The sequence below is a fragment of the Microtus pennsylvanicus genome, chromosome 4, assembly GCF_037038515.1.
Source record: "Microtus pennsylvanicus isolate mMicPen1 chromosome 4, mMicPen1.hap1, whole genome shotgun sequence".
In the NCBI taxonomy this organism is placed as follows: Eukaryota; Metazoa; Chordata; class Mammalia; order Rodentia; family Cricetidae; genus Microtus; species Microtus pennsylvanicus.
The window spans coordinates 44,322,977-44,345,150 of record NC_134582.1 but is presented as its reverse complement, the minus strand read 5'-3'; the positions used below and the strand labels follow the sequence as shown (position 1 = coordinate 44,345,150).

General features: G+C 42.2%; 1 protein-coding gene across 1 annotated transcript in view; it reads left to right on the top strand.

Moving 5' to 3' along the window:
• Nucleotides 1-2,095: 2,095 nt before the first annotated feature.
• Ndfip1 (Nedd4 family interacting protein 1) overlaps nt 2,096-22,174 on the top strand; it is a 44,857-nt gene continuing 24,778 nt past the window's right edge. Inside the window, exon 1 of the mRNA XM_075968793.1 lies at nt 2,096-2,343. Within this exon, the coding sequence (XP_075824908.1) occupies nt 2,281-2,343 (63 nt within the window). The 5' untranslated portion in view covers nt 2,096-2,280. The remainder of the gene's footprint in view (nt 2,344-22,174) is intronic.

Genomic DNA, 22,174 nt, shown 5'->3' with positions numbered 1-22,174 from the left:
TATGGGTGTTTTCCCTGCATGTATGTTAATGCACCATGTGCCTGCAATGCCCTTAAAGGCTAAAAACGAGAGTCTGATCTCCAGGAACTGTAGTTACAGATGTTTCTACAATGTGGGTACTGGGGATTGAACCTGGGTCCCTGAAAGAGCAGCCAGTGCTCTTAACGACCAGTGCTCTTAACCACTAAGCCATTGCTCTGTCTCTCTCTCTCTATAATATTTTATTTTATTATTTGAAGCAAGGTTTCTCTGTGTAGCTGTGGCTGTTCTGGAACTCGCTCTGTAGACCAGGCTGGCCTTGAACTTAGAGATCTGCCCGCCTCTGCTGGGGTTAAAGGAGTGAGCTACCACTGACCCAGGAATTTTTACTTGATTATAATGCACTCCTATACACGGAAATCTTAGGGTAGCTCAAAACAGCTATGTTTTTTAAAATACAACCAACACATAAAGATATATCTAAACTTCAAAATTAGAAGCTAAGATAATCCTATTATAACGAACTGCAGAGTACTAACTTGGAAAGACAACCAAAAAAGAACAGGAATCTCAACACGCTTTAAGGAGTGAAGAATTCTCCCCTATGCCTCCTGTGTTAGACGAGTTCTTAGAAGTGATTCTAGACTGCTGAATGTGATAAGAAGAAACAGTTCCTGAACTGCGTGCTATGCAGCTGATCCGTTCACTCACTGTAGAAAATGGAAGGCCAGTGTCAATCCCACTGGGGGAGAGTAAGACCACCACCGCAGTTCAAAGTCAAGTTTGAAGCAAGTTTTAATTAAATACTTGCCAGGTGGATGGACTCTCTGGCCAGGTCCATCTCTGATTTCCCAGAAAATGGCCCCCAGTCACAGTTTGCAGGGGCTTATTTTCCATCGGGTCCAATCGAGGGCAAGCATACATGATGATATATTTCCTGCCAATGAACTTCCACCCACTTGTGATCCAGCACATCCGGTGCAGGTGGGTCAAACAACTTGTTCAGGGGAGTGAAAACATGTGACCTGTTATCTCACCTAAACAACAGCCTCCAGCGTTTTCGGAACTGTCTGTCCTGGGGCAAGGGGCTTGCAAGTTAGAGGCATTTGTTTGATCTCTTAGGCCTGGTAATTAAGACTTAAAACATAACTGTCTCTCACACCTGAGAGATTCTTGTCTCCACAAAGCTTATAATTTAAACTGTGTGGTAATGGTTAAGAAAGCTGGCTTAGGGGGCTGGAGAGATGGCTCAGCGGATAAGAGCATTGCCTGCTCTTCCAAAGGTCCTGAGTTCAATTCCCAGCAACCACTCACAACCATCTGTAATGAGGTCTGGTGCCCTCTTCTGGCCTGCAGGCATACACACAGACAGAATATTGTATACATAATAAATAAATATTTAAAAAAAGAAAGAAAGAAAGCTGGCTTAATGGACTTGCATTCCACCTCTTTCTTTCAGGAGCTGAACTGAATCCTCACACACTATTTCCTCATCTGTGAACCACCGCTCACAGTAGCTCCTCCACCCAAGGGCTGAGAGCCTTTCAGTTCTGTGAGCCTAGCTCTCTCTTGTCTCGGCCACAGCACACGTTCCTGCTATCTGAATAAAATCCTTCAAGTTTGACTTTCATGCCACTTCCTCAGAGAGTTTTGTTTCAGATAATATGGATTCTGTATCAACAAAAGATCTACTAAACGGCTACATACATGAGGCTGTATTATAAATAACCCAGTATAAAATTTAGGGTCAGCATTTTTTTCTCTATAAAAGGTCAGGCAGTATACATTCTTCAGTGTTTGAAGGGGCCGTGTTACAATAAAACTTTATTAGAGGATATTTAAATAGGTATTTACATATATCCTCCAATTTACATACATCCTAAGGGTCTTGACTGGAGGGATGAGGCCCCTGCTCTATGGCTGGTTGACGTCTGAAGTCTGAGGAAGGCAGTTAGGTAGGGAACCAATAGAAACCTCAAACCTATATAGAAAAGCGACTTCGGAAACTGGCGGAGACTGGGGCGGGGGCAAGGGGCGCGGCCGGGCCTGGCGGGGCGGGGCGGGGCGCGGAGGGGGCGGGGCGGCGGCTCAGCGTCGTCGTCGTCGTCCCCGCCTCCTCCCCAGGGGCCGCGACGGAGCCTCGGCGGCGGCGCTCAGTGCCCGAGAAGAGCGTGCCAGCGCTAGCAGCGGCCATCCCCACGCCGCGGCGCGTACCTCTCGGCTTCCCGGCGACCCTCGGCCGCGGCGTCCGCGCCCCTTCAGCTCGCTCGTTCGCGCTCCTTCCCTGAGGCCCGCTGCGCCATGGCCTTGGCGTTGGCAGCGCTGGCAGCCGTGGAGCCGGCCTGCGGCACCGGGTACCAGCAGGTGAGCGGCCCTGGGCCCGCCCCGCCCTCCGCCGGCCACTCGACGCCGGGGCTTTACAGGCCGCGCCGGGCCTGGGCCGGACCATGGGGCCTGGGCCTGTCGCGGCTCGGGCCAGCCGGGCGGGGACCTCGTTAACCCTGGTTCCTAGGTCGGGCGGGTCCCGGAGGTCGAACTCGTGGCGCCCTAGGGGCTCCGACCTGGAGGCAGCCGTCCTTCCTTCTCTCAGCGTTGGTTTGATGTCATTGGAAAATCGGGGGGAGGGGATTTTCTTTTCTATTTTTTTTAAGTCAAAAAGGTAAAGGAAATGGGTTTAGAAGCAAAGATCGCAATCGCCTGTGCTACCGCCGGCGGCTGTCCGCAGCGAGGTGCGATTACTCAGGGTTTCAGAGCCTTGCTTCTGTCCAAACCCATCCCCCTCGTTCCCTTTAAGAATCGAGTCAAAAAAATGAAGCGAGAGGCGAACCCGCAGCTTTTAATCGATTTGGAAGAGGCGATGTTTGGCTGGAAGAGGCCCCAAAATGTAGGGCTACCGTGAGGCTGCAGGGCGTGTGCCCGGGTGTATTTTGCACGCTTGGAAATGACGTTTAAAGAGATTTAATAGCATATCTAGGGAGGAAATATATCCAGATGATTGGATTATTATCTGCTGTGTGAATCTGTAAATTGAGGCCCTAGGGAGAAGAGATTTTTTTCCCCTACCGGCCTGTGGGTAGGTTTCCTCGGGAAATTAAGAGACTTTGGGGGGGGGGGATGAGATAATAATCTAAACCTCATAATTGTGGGAGGTGAGCCAGAGAGTTGTTGACTGAACTGCTTCTGTTTTGTCAAATTTCAAATGTTTTCAGTATAATCTGCATACGAAAACGTCAGTCCTGCTTTTTCCGACATAAAATGGCGTGATTTAAGTGTTCTACGTTTACTACGTTGTAGAAATAAAACCAGTACGATTAAAGCGTGTTGCAGATTAACCCTGGCGCAGTCGGCTACTGGTTTGTTTTGCTGTCTTCAGCGGTGTGTTGTAATCCGCCCTCCTTCCCGCCCCCGCCCGGACTCCTGAAATGACTAGTTAAGGATTTAGCCTCTTGGTTTCATAAACACCCCAAATTGTGGCCCCGCAGTCTGTCTTTATATCTTCTCTGCCTTTATTCTGTGACCTTGGATGAGAATCCAGTGCTTTCCTGTTTTAATAAATTCGAATCACAGGCTTTTATCAACCTGTTTACAAATCCCCTGAACCTTAAGAGTGTCTATCTTTCCATCCCGACTTGGATAGGCAAACAAGCAGAAGAACTGTGGATTTTCTTTGTACTGCCATCTTACTGAGCTACGGGGTAATGCTTGTTTACGGCTAGAACATAGAAAAATTGTTAGAGTGCTAAAATAATGTTTTTGTTGGCGTCTGTGTTTAGGAACTTTTTGATTATGCAGAATTTAGGTATGTCAGAGATGGGTCATCTTTATATCATTACTCTAAAAGTAATGATTTTGCTGGGCGTGGTGGCTTGTGTCCCTAACCTGGCACTTGGGAGGCCGCGGCAGGAAAATAAGAAGTTTAAGGACTGCCAGATTAGTTGCAAGCAGCCTGAGGTACAGGAAGATCCTGCTTCAACAACAGCAAAATAAATTTGAAGAAATTTCAAGAAATAATCTTCAATAAAACTTGAAAAAATCCTCCTAAAAAAATTGTAAAATTTGAAAGCAAAGGTCGAGGCAGCACCAAATCCGTCCCCATGGATAAGCAAGGTTTACGAATGGGTCGGTATTTCTGTGGATTGGAGCTGAGTAGACGTGAAAAAGTGTGCTCAGTGTGCATGTGTGCAGATCTGTGCCAGGCACGGCGGACTCCATTTAAATCCGTCTTCATTGAACCCTGACAACGCCTTGATGACTCAAGGTTTGTTCTCATTTTATAGATGACATTTTATAGAAGTCAGGTCTCTTAGGGTCTCAGTGACATGCTCAAGTCAACAAAGCTGTCAGATTGTGATTATAAGAGAATTTATGTACTTACCTACATAAAAGGCTTAAGGCCCAAAACAGGCTGTGTCTATTAGCAGGTACATATATATACATGTATATTATGTATGCATGCATGTCTATACGGGCCATCTTTACATTCATGCAGTTCTGTGGGCTCCTAATCACACGTGGATGTGTCCATAGTCTCAGGCATGTGCATTCATGAATGTTCATATGTTGGTCTTGCATCAATGTATGTACAAAGGCACACAATTATTAGCAAAATTAGATTTTTTTTATCTCATTTTTGGTTTTAATTTTTTTTGTTTTTGTTTTGTTTTTCGAGACAGGGTTTCTCTGTGGCTTGGAGCCTGTCCTGGAACTAGCTCTGTAGACCAGGCTGGTCTGGAACTCACAGAGATCCACCTGCCTCTGCCTCCCAAGTGCTGGGATTAAAGGCGTGCGCCACCACGGCCCAGCTTAATTTTTTTTAAAAGTCAGTGCTGAGAGTAGGGCCTACAACCTAAGGCCTTACACTTTCTAGGTAAACCCTATCACTGAACTATACCTCTAGCCTCTCTTATCAACCATTGGGGGGGGGGGGTTGAGACTGGGTTTCTCTATGTAACATATCAGCTATTTTTAATGCCTGTGTGACATTTAATTGCATGACTGAGCCATAACTCAACCACCTATTGGTAGTCCCTATTGGGAGCAGTGAGACCCCAGATCCTGAATTTCTTGTAATCCCCTGATCTGAGTGCCTACAGCTGCTCTGAGCACGAGACCTTCAGGAGTTCCTGGTGGCAGGAGAGTGGTTTCTGGTGGGTTTGGCTGGGGTGTAGCTATCTCTATTAAATCTGCCCCTGAACACAATAAAGGGGCATTCTTGGGGAATTCAAGGATGACCCATGTCGCTGTCTCTGTCTGTGTGTGTCTGTGTATTTTAACCTCCAGCTCCCTTGTACGAAACTCGCAAACTGGGTGCCAGGGCACAGAGCGCAGACACGGGGCGCTAAGAATATTTTTAATTTTTTTCATTCATTGAAGTTTGTTTTCCACACACATGTAACTGTCCTTTCTAGTGTGATCAGAGACTATACATATTTAAAAGGCTTTTGAATTATGGAATGCTGGTGAATTGTCCAGGCCACTTGATAGGAACATGGCTGCTCTTTAGACTGTCACAAAAGACTGTTCCGACTTCTTTTGATCTGGTTCATCTGAGATGGTCTTCCAGCTAAGTGACTGTAATGGAAAGCGTTATGATTCATTCAGAAATGCTAACACTGCTGGCTTCCTTTGCTCTTACAAGATTTTATGAGTGTGTGCACATTTATGCACAACTTGAACTTAGGATGGACCCAGTTTCCCTGTAGTATGATTTCTCCCCCCACCCCCATTTTTACAGTTTTAAAACTGAGACTGTATCCAAATAGATGGAGCAGTGTTTCTGAAAGGTTTAACTGGGCTCATGCCCGGCTGTGGGTAGCTCAAAGAAGACATTAGTTGCATTTTCCTTACTGCAATAGATCTTTGCCTTTATTTCATGAATTTTGCTACCTCATGCCAGATATTTTAAGATATTTGGACTTGAGCTGGGAGGTGGTGGTGCATGCCTGTGATCCGAGTGCTCAGGAGATAGAGGCAGGAGGATTTCTGAGTTAGAGGCCAGTTTGCAAGTTCCAGATGGTTACACAGAGAAGGTTAAGAGCATTGCCTGCTTTTCCAAAGGTCCTGAGTAAAATAAACAAAATATACCACACTAATTTTTCATCCCCTTGCCTCTTGGTGCTAGGGATTGAACCTAGAGCTTTATACGTGGTAACTACGTGCCCTGCCCCAGAACACCGCCCACCTGAGCATTTCTAAGTACAGAATCTGCCCGCATTAAGTGTATTCATGTGTATGAAACCAACCCTGTGTCCAGTTACCATTAAACAATGTCCACCTTGCTTATTCCTGCCTGTGTCAACTAGATACCAGTGTAAATGCAACCAATTATTTATCTTTTTGTACTTGTCTTTTCATGTGACATGTCATCAGCTATGTATTTATCCCTTTGTAACTGTCTTTTTTCATGTGTCATGTTGCTATGGTTCATCCATATAGTAACTGTCAGAATTCCTTCCTTCCTTCCTTCCTTCCTTCCTTCCTTCCTTCCTTCCTTCCTTCCTTCCTTCCTTCTGTCATTTTTTTGTAGAATTTTTCTTTTTTAAAAAAATATTTATTCATGTATTTTACACCAGCATCCTCTGTCTTTATGCATATTAGAAGAAGGAATCTGACCTACTACAGATGGTTGTGAGCCATCATATGATTGCTGGGAATTAAACTCAGGACCTCTGGAAAAACAATGAAGTGCTCTTAACTGCTGAGCCATCATCTTTCAGCCCCCTTAGGTAGAATTTATTAGCTGACAAGGTTTTATTTATTCATTTGTTTGTTTGTTTAATGTGCATTGGTGTTTTTGCCATTGGTGTTAGGTCCCCTGGAACTGAAATTATAGACAGTTGTGAGCTGCCATGTGGGTGTTGGGAATTGAACCTAGGTCCTCTGGAAGAGCAGTCAGTGTTCTTAACCACTGAGCATCTCTCCAGCCTCAGAATTTCTTTCTTAAGGCTGAACAATATTTTGTTTTATGTTTGTCTATACTTTCTTGTTTGTTTGTTGGTTTTGGGATGGGGTCTCATATCAAGGCCTGACCTCCTCCCACCCCTCGACCCCCCTTCTCTGAGGCTCACCTTGAACTCCTTATCTTCCTGCTTCTATCTCCCAACAGCTGGGATCACAGGCCGATGGCACCAGGCCTACCTGTGCTACGTTTTTAAAAATAAATTCCTTTACTGGTGGACATTTGGTCTTTGTGCATAATACACTGAGAACATGGGTGTGTGCGTACCTCTTGGTCTTCACTTTCGAGTTTTATGAGTAAATACCCAGAAGTGGAATTTCTGGATGGTTTGGCAATTCTATTTTAAGTTTTCTTAGAACTACTATTCTGTTACCCATAGCAGCTACACCATCTTGAATTGTTGCCAGCATTTTACAGAGATTACAGTTTCTCCATATTCTCAACAACAGTTTCTAATTTTTCTTTTTTCTTTCTTTTTTTTTTTTTTTTTTTTTTTTAGTGCTAAGGATGGAAGCTAGGCTTTTGTTCATGGCTGGCAGTCACTATCCTCTTGAGCCATACACTAGCCTTATTCTGATTTCTTTTTCATTGCATTGACTGTATATTGTCTTTGGAAAGATGGCTATTGTAATTGTTACTTGAATCAGGCTAGCCTAGAATTTCCTATGTGTGTAGGTTGATTTAACTTTGAATTTACAGAGCTGTGACTGCCTCTGCCACCTATAGGGATTAAAGGTGTTTACCACCACACCTGGCCTGTACTTATTATTATATTTTTAGATTTATTTATTTTATGTGTATTGGTATTTTACCTACATGTATATCTGTGTGAGGGTGTCAGATGCCCAGGAACTGGAGTTAAAGACAGTTGTGAGCTGTCATGTGGGTACTGGGAATTGAACCCAGGTCCTCTGGAAGAACACCTAGTGATCTAAACTGCTGAACCTTCTCTGCAGTTCCCTGTAATTATTTCTTAATGGTATTTGTTTTTTCAGCCTTTGTTTGTTTGTTTTGAGACAGGGTCCCAGTAAGTAGTCCCGACTGTCCTAGAACTTGCTGTGTAGACCAGACTGGCCTTGGACTCAGACAGATCTGCCTGCCTCTGCCTCCTGAGTGCTGGGATTAAAAGGAGTGTATCACAATCCCTGGTTTAACTTTTTATTAGTATTTCAAATACATACAAAGTAGAATAGTATGATAAGTGTTATGGAAGCCATCACCTGTACTCAGTAAATAACTATCAGTAGCCAATCTTATTTATATTCCTGGATCAGAAGTTTTTATTTTGCATCATATAATTTCTCTTTTGTCAATACTTTTATATTTTTATGTTTGGAGAAAACAGATCTTATACTGTAGCTCAGGCTGACCTAGTACTCACAGTGTAGCTCAGACTAGCCTTGAACTTACAACAATCCTCCTGCCTTAGTCTCCAAAGTGCTAGGGTTACAGACATATACCACTATGCCTGGCTGTAAATCCTATAATTTCATTTACAAATATGTTTTATGTGAAATAGAGAAAAGTGATGTTTCAAGTGGATATTGTCACATGAGGTTAGTATCATAAGAGCTTTAAAAAAAACTTTTATTGTGGTTTTTTATTTGTGGGTGTGGATAGAGGATCTGATTTTCTCCTCTGGTGCAGCTCCTGGAGATGGAATTCAGGTTGTCAGGCTTGGTGACTAGTGCCTTTTACATGCCCAGCTATCTTGCCAGCCTTTAGAGCTCTCTTTGAATCTGTTAGAAGTATGGAAATAGGATTTGTAAATGTCGGGAAGCACAGAACTGTGACTGTCCTTTGTTTTTGAATTGGCTCACTCTTGGCAAGCCTTGTTCTCTACATCATTTTTTTGTGGCACTGGTAGATTCTTGATCCATTCTTGCTTTCTGGCTGGCTCCACTGGTCATCACTTGTTAGGGGAGATTTATTGGCTTCATCACTCTGTGCTCTGTAAACAGAACAGAACTTCCTGGTTTGGGCAGAAACCAAGACTTAATTGGCTACCCTAGGGAATCCTGTTCTAAGGACTGGTCACCACTGGTCCTGTGCATACATGTTTATTCCAAACATCAGTTATAATACACTGTACTACGTTAAGTTATAAAAATAAATATTACCACAAGAATAACTTTGTTGTTTTGTTTTGTTTTCGATTGGGTTTTATTGTGTAGCACAGACTGGCTTTGAACTTGGGACCCTTGCTGGGGTGACAAAGGCTTTAAAATAAATCCTTAAATTTCTTTATTTTTATTTATTTTTTTAAAAAAATATTTATTTATTTATTATGTATACAATATTCTGTCTGTGTGTATGCCTGCAGGCCAGAAGAGGTCCATTACAGATGGTTGTGAGCCACCATGTGGTTGCTGGGAATTGAACTCAGGACCTTTGGAAGAGCAGGCAATGCTCTTAACCTCTGAGCCATCTCTCCAGTCCAAATTTCTTTATTTTGATATTATCTTTGGATAAGTACAATTGCTTAGTGAGAACCATATTCTTGTAGAGGGCCATACCTATTTTAGATAAAGAAGTTTAATTGCAGATTAATGCTGAAAATAAGGTCAAAGATATTTCCCCCCTTGTTATTATTGCCAATAAGCTAGACAAGTGGTCAACATTTATCAGATTTATTGTGCTCTGCAAACATTTTAGTTAATCACCTCTGGTGGCTGCCAGGTAGAGGCACAGTTTCTATTATCAGTTTCAAGTGTAGTGTTACAACAAGTGTGCTATTAGCCAGTACACCCTGCCTGTAAATTAGGCTCTCACTCTGTTTTCTGAGTCCATAATTTATTTATTTATTTCTTTTCTTTTTTGTGTGTGTGTGTTTTGATTGTTTATTGAAACAGGGTCTCCTCTCTGCGGTCCTGGCTGTCCTGGAACCTAGTAGATAGACAAGGCTGGCTTCTGACTCCTAGAATCTGTCTGTTTCTGGAGTGCTGGGATTAAAGGTGTGCACCACACTGTGTGTTGATTTCTTATTCCACCAACAGTTTGGAAGTATGGCTCAGTCAGAGTGCCTGTAGCCTGAGGACCCGAGTTCTGATTGCCAGCACCCACATAAGGTGCAGGCTGTATGCAGTATGTGTGCACATACATGCTTTAACTTAAGAGTTGGGTGTGGAGACAGGAGGATGCCTAGGACTTCCTGGCCAATCAGTCAGGTCAGTGAGAGATGTTGTCTCAGAAAGTAAAATTACAGATGGAAAACGAGAGGGGAAGATACCCTCAATCCACTTTTAGCCTCTGCACATGACACCTGACTGAGCACATGTGCTCATAGACACGCACATACAACAAATGGTACTGTCAGCATGCCTTGCTCCATGGCTGAAGTCTGTGTCCGGCTCTCTTCTGTAAAAGGCGCTCTCCCCTCTTATGCTGTACTGTGTGAGAATGGTGGCACTCGCAGACTAAGTGGAAGGGGTGGAACTAACAATTGCCAGCAGAGTATTGGCATACATTATTTGCCATTTTTATATGTGTAACATTAATTTCTTCTCTATTAGTTTACTTAGTCATTTATATCTGTATAAACTCATAATTATTTGGGACTATAATTCCAGTACCACTGTGTAGTGCTGTCTTTGGCAATTGGGAAACTCTCTCAGTTGGTCCTGTGCCCTGTATCTGGTTCCCTTTGGGACACCTACATCTTTGCTTTGTTTTAGAGCACTTTCTTTTTGGACCAGTCTTATCTAGTGTATTTTTTTCAGATGATTTTAGAATGATTCATGTCCCCCAAAGGAAGCCTTCCTTCCTTTCCTTGGAGAATGATACCAGAAACCAGATCTGTGTCCTTGTCCTGGGTGTTGTTAGTTGTAGGCCTTCTAAGGTGGCAAAACCCAGGAATGCCTGTCTGTGTTGTGTGCTTGTTTCTTTAAGTGCTGAACATTGAAGCCAGGCTCTTCCACATGCTGGGTGTATACTTTGTTACTCAGTTACACCCTCAGCCTCATAAACAATATTTGTATAAATAAATTACCCAAAGCCAAGTTCACACAGTGTCTCCAACTTTAATTCAAGCATGGGGATCACACTAATTTATTCTCCTAATCTATAAACTCTCATTTCAGCAGTGAAAAATTTGACTTCTACCATATAGCATCTGTTTACATAATTCTTCAGTTTTAGTATACATATATAAAGTGGTACCAGAATTATTAACTCATATGCATATGGGAAACATTTTCCAGAAGTCAGGACAGATACACAGTTGTCAACGACTAGATTCTAGAATTAAATGGCACCTTTGCTCTCTTATGAGAAGTGGTTTCCTACAGTTTTGTTATTGTTGTTTGTTTTCTGAGACAGGGTTATTTCGTGTTGCCCTACCTGGGGAACCCAGGGCTTTGTGCATGCCAAGAATTAGAAGATACACAACAGAGAGCCTGCATTTGGTGTTCGTTAATGTGAAACTAAGAAATGCTGAAGGAATTCAGTTCCGCATAGATATATCTTTATTGTGTGTGTGTATGCGCATGCGTGCATCTAAAGGTAAGAGGACAGGCAGATTTGAAGTGGATTCTCTGAGTTCAAGGACAGCCAGGGCTGCATAAAGAAACCCTTTCTTGAAAAAAACATAACAAAGCTAGGCCTTGGTGGTGCACGCCTTTAATCCTAGCACTCGGAGGCAGAGGCAGGTGGATCCCTGTGAGTTCGAGGCTAGCCTGGTCTACAAGAGCTAGTTACAGGACAGATGTCTCCCCAAAGCTCCCTCCCTGTCTTATGTTCTCCCGAGAATAGTTTGGGGTTTTTTTTTTTTTGTATTGGGGATAGAACCTGTGGCCTTACACATGCTAGATGAGCCTTCTAAAGGAGACTTGGGAGCTGCGTGTTTTAGCTGTTCCTACAACCTTTCCTTCTTTCTGTTTAAATCTTTTTCAGCTCAGCTTATCAGTACCTGGTGTCACCAATTTCTGAGCTTTTGGGTCATGTAAAACAAGTTGCCTACTTTGTGTTCTGATTTGGATTCAGTCTTTCCTGTGTGCTGAATCAGTCCCCCATGTCAATCTCACTTATAGCTGTCAAGGTTTTGCTACTTTCTGTCTTGTTGCTTAACTTTATAGGTTTTTCTCTTTTTTTGGCTTGTTTTTTTTTCATGATTTATTTATTTTTATTTTATGTTCAGTGCTGTTTTGCCTGCATATGTGTATTTGTGAGCTGGAGTCATAGACAGTTGTGAGTTGCCATGTAGTTCCTTGGGAATTGAAGCCATATCTCCAGCCCTGATTTGTTTGTTTGTTTGTTTGTTTGTTTTGGTTAGGATCTCACTATGTAGCCCTGGTTAGCCTTAAACTCACTGTGTAGACCAGGCTATCATGGAACTTACCTGCCTCTGTCTCCCATGTTCTGATATTAAAGGTGTGTGCACCATGCCTGGTTTTGTTGTTGTTTGCTTGTTTTGTTGTTTCTTTTTTAATGAGCTTATTAAGTATAGAGCAAGCAAGAGTAAAAGAATAAATAGCAAGTGATACAAATAGCAAGACACTGTCAATTGAGGGCTTATAAACATTGACCAGAAATAACTGGGAAAACCAGTTGAGGCAGCCAGCTGGAGTTCCGGATTGAGGGACACCTAGGCAGAGCAGAGTGTTCCCTCCAGTGCGGCTCCCAAGTGAAGGAACAAATAGCAGCAGATAGATAACATCATCAAATCTGGCACTTACAACACCCAGCAGAAACCTCCATGGGAAATTGAGGCAGTCAGCTGGAATTCCAGACTGAGCTTTTGCTCCATGGATGGATTCCCATGGCGGTTTTATATTTTGGTATAAACCTCTGTTGAAAATGGTTCACCTTTTAGTCGTTCTCAAGTACACAACGTTTCTACTTGAGCTATTTTGCTGTTCCTTTCCTCCTCCTTATAGTTAGCAGGGAGGAGGACCAGCCCATCCCTGGACTCTGAAGGACATTTTGAGATACACATGCCTGATTCTGAAGGGAAGGGGATCAATCCTTTTCCAGAGCCAGCCTCTCAGTAAGTTCAACCAGCACATGATGATTTAACAATGCAATGTACGTCACAACATGGCTGTTGACTTTCAGCCTCTATATCTAATTGTGCTGTCTTGACAATAGAGAGTATTGTATTTAGTAAATATGCTAACTGGTTGTTTTTAGAAGGAAAAACAAACATTTTAGGAATTGCAATATGATAAAAATTACCAAATTTTTCTTTAGTGTACCAGAAGCATCTATTAGGTACTTATTTGTATTCAGCAGACTACAGTATGTGTTACAGATTGAATAATGGACAGTCAAGGTTTTTTTATCTTTAAAAAAAAATGTATTTAGTGTGTGTGTGCCTGGGTGCATGTGTGTAACCATGTTTACACTCCGGAGGTCAGAAGACAGCTTACAGGACTCTGTTCTGTCCTTCCATGTGGGTTCCTGCTATTGAATTTAGGTTCTAAGGCTCTTACTCTCAGAGCCATCCTCATCATCCCCATTCAGTATTGCTTACTTTTAAAGAAAAAAGGCTTAGAGATATATTTCTTGTTTCTGTTTATTAATTTTTGTTGCCATTTCTTTTTAAAATCATTAACTATATAACTACCATCTCTTCCCTTATGCTATTAATTTGATAGACAGGAAAGGAACATACTTTACTTTGTGTGTGTGTGTGTGTGTGTGTGTGTGTGTGTGTGAGAGAGAGAGAGAGAGAGAGAGAGAGAGAGAGAGAGAGAGAGAGAGAGAGAGGTGTTCCTGTTCCTAGGAAGAGTGATAATAAATCAAGCACTTGTGGTTCTATATCCTCGGGCATAGATGTTTTTATTATCTTTTTTTAAGGTTTGTTTCTCAAACAAATTTGCTTTTACACTATATGGTAACAGTGAGCCTCCCATACTCCTTTCCCTCAGTGTCTGTTTGTCTCGGGGATACTACCCACCTGTAAATCACTCCCGGAGCCATTGTCGTTGTCCCTTCCTTGGTTATAGCACTAATCCATAAGTAGCTAAAATTTCAATTACCTTTTGAAAGAAAGGAAAGAAAGGAAAATTATTGACTAGTGCAAGGAACAGAATACTGCCGCCTTCATTAAATTTTAATTAAAAAAATATCGCCAGCGGGATGCAAAAGGTGGTCCCTGATAAACCTAGGGGAGAGGAATGGAGGGTACAAGAGACGCAAGAAATGACGGTAAGACAGTATTTCTGATCAAACCGCCATTTATTATATCCTCAGAAGCTGTTATATAGCAAACGGGTGAGGGAGAAGGAGAGGGGTGTCAGGTCTGCTGGAATTCAGGCTTGTAGACATCCCTAGCTGATAAGTAAATACTGCGGCTCAGTGATCGAGGGCTAACAAAGGAAAATGCAAATTGTTTCTGAAGCCTGGTGCCTGCAGGTCTTGCTAGAAGATAAGATGCCAGGTCTATTTCCTAGACCCTGCAGAGGGGATAGAGGTAAATATTTTTCTTAACTTGTGAGCTTAAGATGACTGTAAACAAAATGCAGATCTCAAAATACAGGTCTTTGCTTCCATCATTTTGAGACAGGGCTTCATTGTGTAATGCTGGCTGGCCTGGTGTTCACTATGTAGCCTAGGTTGGCTACAAACTCACAGAGATCTGACTGACTGCCTCTACTTCCTGAAACTTCCTGAATGCTGAGATTGAAGGTGTGCACCATACACCCAGCTAATTTTTTTTGCAGTGCTGGGAATCGAACCTAGAACTTTGTATGTTAGGCAAGTGTTCTAACTTGTATATGTGAGGAGGGGAGTCCTCACACTTGTGCAGTAATCACTTCACTTCTTGAGCTGTCTTCCTCGCCCCCCGTAAACTTATCATTGTGTGAACTAATTACTTGGATTTATTACTTATGTAGATTTGCTGTGGGGGATTGTTTGTTGAGACAGGGTCTCACTGTGTAGCATCGAGACCTTGTGTTAACTATCTGAGCTTGGGCAGTTGTCCTTCTTACTATATAAACTGCTGACATGACAGCTCGTGGTGTGCTGCTTAAGGGGAAGGGTATTGTAGTTCTGAGAGAACAAGCAGAGGCATCTGGAGGAGTCCAGAGTTGAGAGAGAAAATAGTAGAACATGGCCAGCAGCCCGAACCTGGCCATGAGAGATGGGGTGGGAGAGAGAGGGGTGGTGGTAATCAGGGTTATTTGGAGAATGACTAGCTGGGGGAGGGAAGCCCATGAGTTGGAAGTTGAGGGTAGGGGAGTAGGTGAGAAGAGCTAGAATGTTAACATATTGAAAGTGTAACAGGTACTTGTGACAGTGAGGGAGAGGCCAGCAGGTGCTTTGGTATGCCAGTTGGCACCACAGCTGTCCCTTCTGCATTTGGAAATATGGGGAAATGGAGTTTTCTTTAGTGGGGATATAGGTATGTGCCAACACACTTTAAGTTTTTTTGACTATGTAATTCTATATTATATGGTTCTTAAAATCATTTAACTGTGATTTAAATGGCATAATGAGCAAAAAGGGGAGACAGACACAAAAAAATTGTCTGAAACAACACATAAAAATAAAAAAAATGAGACCAGCCTGTACTACATAGACTCTTGTCTCTCAAAATTACAATAAGGGAGCTAAAGACAGTTCAGCAGTTAAGAGACTTCCTCTCTTAAGGAGGACCTCACTCAGTTCCTAGCGCCTGTATAGCAGGTCACAACCATCTGTAACTCCAGTTCTGGAGATCCAATTCTTTCTTCTGGACTCCATGGGTACCAGGGACCCATGTGGTCCATATATGCATGCATGTGGTATATACACATATATGCAAGCAAAACTTTCACCTATTTGTATACATAAAGTAAATACAAAAAATTACAATGAGGTTTGTAATGTGTTGCACTTCTTTGGTTCCAGCACTTGGAAGGCAGAGGCAAGTGAATTGAAGGATAGGTCAACACATACCAAGCTGCAGGCCAGCCAAAAGTACATGGTGAGACCCTGTCTACAAACAAAAACTTTTAGGGGCGAGAGATGGCTCAGCAGTTAAGAGCACTGGCTGCTCTTTCTAAGGTCCTGAGTTCAATTCCCAGCAAATACATGGTGGCTCACAACCATCTGTAATGAGATCTGGTGCCCTCTTGAGGAAGAGACCTGGTCAGTTGTTCTCATCAACTTTGACCATGAAATCCAATATGGACAAGTTCAGCAGAACCGCCATTTATGGGGTGCCCATGCTTCAGTATTGCCAGGGCATAAATTTCATTTTTCATTCAGTTTTCTTTAGACCCGACACATCTTCTGTCTTTGAAATTCTAGCCCACTGAGGGCAAGTGTTAGCCTGGAAGACTTTTGGCTTCAGGTTTTACTGAAGCTAGGTGCCATTTACTTAAGTGTCTTGGTAGAGCCATCAGTTCTGGAAAGTATTTGGGCATAAGACATTGATTCCATAGGTCAGTAAGCTGATGACAAAGAACTGGCACCGTAATTGCAGCTGTTTAGTGCTTTTGCAGATGAGCAGTGACTTTGCTCAGTTTTAGCTTTTTAGGTGAGGTGAATTGGAGGTGAGTGCCTAGGATGTGCTCACCTTGTATCTCGTGTGAGTACCTAATATGGAGAACCAGGGGGGAGGGGGGGAGTTTGAAGGAAATGCAAGTTGGTGATCTCACTTGGCAGCATCTGCTCATTTTTTTTCTTTTTTCTTTTTTTCTGTCCCTGAACTAGCTCTTGTAGACCAGGCTGTCTTCGAACTCACAGAGATCCGCCTGCCTCTGCCTCTCGAGTGCTGGGATTAAAGGCGTGTGCCACCACTGCCCGGCTCTGCTCTCATTTCTAAGGACTTCTATAGATACTGCAGGTATTTTCCCTCGTAAAGCCAAGTGTTCGTCTGTTCTATTTATGCTGCCAGCCAGACAGCCACACAAGTAAGCCTTTAACCAAAAGCTCTGTGAACATGGCCTTTCTAAGAGGAAGCATTCGTCTGTTAGACACTTTTAAGTCATTGTTCTCATCACTTAATTTTCCTTTGCTTTGGCTCATTTTTAGGTTTTCATCTTGGTATTACATGTTTACATTATTTTTTTTCTGATAGTCTTGGATATTCTAAATGCTGCAGTTGTGCGATATATACACACATAACTTTAAAAATCATTACTTTATGTGTATGGATGCTTTCTCTACATAGATGTCTGTGCACCACATGTATACAGTGCCTGTAGAGGTCAGAGGTAGGCATTGTATCTCCTGGACCTTGAGTTACAGATGGCTGTGAACTGCTGTGTGGTGCTAGGGATTGAATCCCATGTCCTCTGGGAGAGCAGCCAGTGCACTTAACCACGGAGCTGTCTCTCCAGTCCCAGGAAACGATTTTTTTTATTGCAGTGATTCACTGTGCTTGTCATTTTTACCCATTCACAGGCATGTTCTGTGGTGATTTGTGTGCTATTGAGGGTGACAGATACTGACGTAACAAGGGAACAGTGATGTACAACAGTTAATTTGACGTTTATTTAAATAAAATTATACAGTACAGATTTGGCTTTTTGAAAATAGAAAACACTATTACCTTATTCTTTTGGGATTGAAAATTTATTTCCTTAAAGTTTATTCTTTTAAAAAATCTCTTTAGATTTATTTTTATGTTTACATGTATGAATGTTTTGTCTTGAATGTATGTATGTACACTCACCATGTGCATGTTTGATACTTTTGGAAGTCAGCAGAGGGTTCAGAGCCCTTGGAACTGAAGTTATGGATGGTTGTGAACCACCATGTGTCTGCAAGGAGTTGGACCCAGGTTCTCTGCAAGAGCAACAAGTGCTCTTAACCTCCAAGCCATATCTCTCCAGCCCAAGTGTATTCTTTTAAAGTATAATTAAAAAATAAGCTATTTTCCATTAGGCTGTATAACCATTATCCCCATCTAATTTTTAAACAATTTTTATTACTATGCCTGACCCTACAAGAAATTCAGACATAGCAGCAGTAAGCTACTATTCCCCCACCCCCATTATCTTAGTTACCAATAACCATTAATCTTTCTTCCTCTATGAAATCACACTTTTGGTCATTTTAATATAAATAGAAGCATGCAACAGACGGTATTTTCTTAGTGGCTTTATTCTTAGTATAATGCTCTCAAAGCTTATTTATATCACAAGCAATTTTTTTTTTGCTGAATAGTGTTTCATTGTATAGATAAACCACAGATCTTGTATCTATTTGTATGCTAAATTTTTGGCAATGCTGTACCATCAAATTTTGTGTGGACATATGTCTTAACTCTGGGCTTAACCATTTACCAATAGAAACACACTTTCTATTGCCACCAGTAGTTTGTTAGAGTTCTAGTTTTCCCCCAAGCATAAGAACTTGTTACTGGCTGGGCAGTGTTGGTGCATGCTTTTAATCCCAGCACTTGTGAGTTCGAGGACAGCCTGGTCTTCAGAGCAGTCTACAGAGCCAGTTTCAGGACAGGCTTGAAAGCTACACAGAGAAACTCTGCTTTGGAGAAAAAAAGAACTTGTTACTGTCTTTTTAGTAGGTATGAAGTATTATCTCATGGTTTTCTCTGATGACCTTAAGAGTGTTGAGCATTTCATTTTGTGTCTACTGGCCATTTGTATACTGGTCTTTGGAAAAATGTTTGATCAACTCCTGCGTGTGTGTATGTGTGGTTTGAGTGTGCATATGTGTGTGCATGTGCACTTACAGACAGGCATGTGTGGAGTCCTGAGGTTGACATCAGGATGCCTTTCTCAGTTGCTCTCCACTTTATTTTTTGAGATGGGTTTCTCACTGAGCTTGGAGCTTGACCTTGTCATTAGGGCTAGACTGACTGGCCAGCAGGCCCAAACCATCCTTCTATCTGTTTCCCCTGTTGCTAGGGTTGCATGCAGTACAGTTTATTCGTTGGGCAAACTCTAGCCTTCCTTTGTTCATTGTTAGATGAGATTGCATTTCTTACAGTTGAGGTTCTCATACCTTGTCAGAATTACTTAAAATATACCTAATATTAATAGCAAGTTAGCGGAGAACTCTTCTTGCAAGTAAAGAGTTTGGGGCTGGAAAGATAGATGCTCGGTGCATAAGAGCACTTGCTAATCTTCCAACTTTAGTTCTTAGCAACTGTGTGTGAGCACACACACACGGCATTTGCACAAACACAAGTACAAACACTTTTTTTTTTTTTAAGAAAGCAAAGAATCTGATGAGGCTACAGTGTCACAGTAGATGCATTAGATGTAGTAGAAAATGCACAGTTCTTGCTCTCTGGCTCTATCTTTTACCCCAGGCAGAGGCAGGAAGATCTCTGAGTTCAAGACCAAACGGTGTACAGAGCTAGTTGTAGGAAAGCCAAGGCTACACAAAGAAAACTTGTCTCGATAAATCAAAATAAACAAATAAAGTAAAATTAAATAGGACCCAACAACAACAAATTAAGTAGTGTGTATACTTGTAATATTAGGGATTTCTTGGCTACTTTGGCATTATTTGTCATGTATTTTTATGTGTTTGTGTGAGGTACATATTGATGTCATTTCACCTTGGGTATAAAGATTTGTGAGGTTTATTTGGTTTGGTTTTGTTGAGACTGAGTCTCACTGTGTAAACTGGACAGCCCAGAACTCAGATGTAGACCAGGGTGCGGAGCTGTGACATCCCTGCCTTTGCCTCCCAAGGGCTGGGGTTACAGGTGTGCACCACCACACCTACTTTATGCAGAAGGATTTTTTTTCCACTTTTTCCAGTCTTTAGAGCATGTAAATGCCTGGGACTACTAGTACCACTCATTGTAAGATTAAATATTGTCTCTTAGTAAGATCCAACCCTAGCTCTGCTTTACTGTTCCTCAGAACAATTCATTTTAAAACTGAAGGTGTGTGTGTGTATTATGTATGATGTGTTGTGTTTGTATGTGACTATTGCCTCTTACATGCTGTGGAGTGCCTGTGGAGGGTCCCTTCTTATTACCTTGTTTTTGAATAAGGCTCTTTTAATTTCTGCTGCTAGACACACTCTGGGCTATATGACCTAAGAGTTTCTGGGGGGAGAAAAAAGAGTTTGTGGCAACCACCTATCTCTCCAGTTCCATAAGTGTCTTTAAACTAGTTTTATTCAAAGTTGCTTCTATAAAAACTAGGTATCATTGGGTGGTGGTTGAGCATGCCTTTAATCCCAGCACTTGGAAGATGGAGACAGGCAGATCTCTGAGTTGGAAGCCCAGTCTCAAAAAACAAACCAAAAACTGTATAATTTCTGTAGTGAGCATTTCTGGCTTCTACTAATTATGCAGCCAAAGATGAACTTGGATTCCTGATTCTCTCATCTCTCAATCTCCCAAGTTTTGGGATTTATAGGCTTGTGCTGCCATCCATACCTAGCAGATTTTTTTAAAAAGATACTAATATAATTTCATGCTCCCCAGCTTGGCCTCAGTCAACTAGACTTAAGTGGTTATTTTGCCTCAGTTTCCCCAGAAGTTGGGACTACCAGTGAGTGTCATTGCACCTGCTCTTTAATGCTGTATTTATTTCTAATAGGCACAATACTTAGATTCAAAGGAAGGTGATCCCTTTATTTTAGATGTACTATATTTTATAGCCTTAACCTTAAAAACAAAACAATAGCACCTTTTTATAAATTTTTAAAGTATTTATTTGTTTATTTTCAGTTTCTTGAGTCAGGATTTTCTTTGTAGCCCCGGCTCCTAGAACTTGCTCTTTAGACTAGATTGGCCTCAAACTCAAGAGTTTCATCCCCCTGCTTCTTGTGGTTTGGAATTAAAGGTGTGTGCCACCACCACCTGGTTTAAGGTTTACTTTTTATAGACGGGTGGTGGTGGTGGTACACACACACCTTTAATCCTAGCACTTGGGAGACAGATGCAGGTGGATCTCTGAGTTTGAGGCCAACCTGGTCTACAGAGCTAGTTCAGGAACACTGGGCTATTACACAGAGAAACCTTGTCTCAACACCCCCCTCAGATTTATTTTTATAAGCTTTTGATCATTTTTATTTATGTGTCTGTATGTATATCTGGCAGGTGTGTGCAGTATGCAAGGAGGCCAGAAGAGGGCATGGTAACTCTTTAAGCTGGAGTTAAGGGTAGTTGTGAGCCATTTGACCATGAGTACTGGAAACCAAACTCTGGTCCTCTGAAGAAGAGTAAGCATTCTTAACTGCTGAGCTGGCTCGCTAGTCCTAATAGACATATTTTTAAAACTTTTTAAAAATTTTATGTGTGTGTGTGTTTAGCCAGCATATATGTTGGTGTACCACATGCATAATTAACAGATGGTTGTGAGCCACCATGTGATTGCTGGAGGTTGAACCTGGGCCCTCTGGAAGAGCAGTTAGTGCTCTTAACCTTCAAGCCATTTCTCCAGCCCCCAAGATACGTATTTTCAAAATCAAAGGTTAATAAGATCAAGTAGTATTATGACAGATTGGGATCATGCACCAAGTGGGGATATGGAAAAGAAAATCAGGACACAGTGTAAGTGTGTGACAAAGCAAAATGCTACTTGAAATTTCAGATTATTGGATTATTTTCATCTTGGTAGAGACATAGGTAGTTCTGTATTAAGCTCAACACTTTGTATGGCTCCTTTGGTGGGCAGGCAAAGTTGCTTACTATGTAGCAACTCAGGCTGGCCAGGAACTTACTTCCTTAATGTTCAGCTTCAGTCTCCCAAGTGTTGAGATTACAAGTGTGAGCCACTACACCTGGCCTTTTCTTTCATTTATGAGTAATTTTATAGTTCAATTTGTAAAACAGTGCCATAAATTTTTTAAATGTCATTATTGTTGATCACAATAAAGATAAAACTGGTTCAAAATGTAACAAAAGTGATGTAATGGGGTGAAAACTCTAGCTCCAGCAGTATTTATTAGTCTCCAGAGTCAGTCAGAGACTGTTCTTGTGTGCTCTGAGTTAAGTTCCCTCTCTTAGACCTGCCTCAAGGACCGGCTACAGCCTGGCCTGTACTGTGTAGTTAAGCTGGACCTGGGCCCACTTGGCCCAACTGATGGAAGAGTGGGAGTCTTTCCAGTGCTGACCCAGAAGTAACCTGCTTGTGCTCTCTGAGCACCAGGAGGGGATCCGTGTGGCTGGGTAGGCTGCACCAGAAAGGTTCTTGGGGACAGAGCAAGAAAATGGGCAAAACTCATCATGGACGCAAGTAAACTGTTTCCTAAAGGCTACAGTCCAGTTGTGGTCCCTGCATTTCTTTCCTTCATTGCTGAGCAGTGGCCTTGAGGCCCCAAAGTGTAAGAATGTGGGTGCTTACAGCTCTGTCGTTCAGCAGTCATTACTAAGCA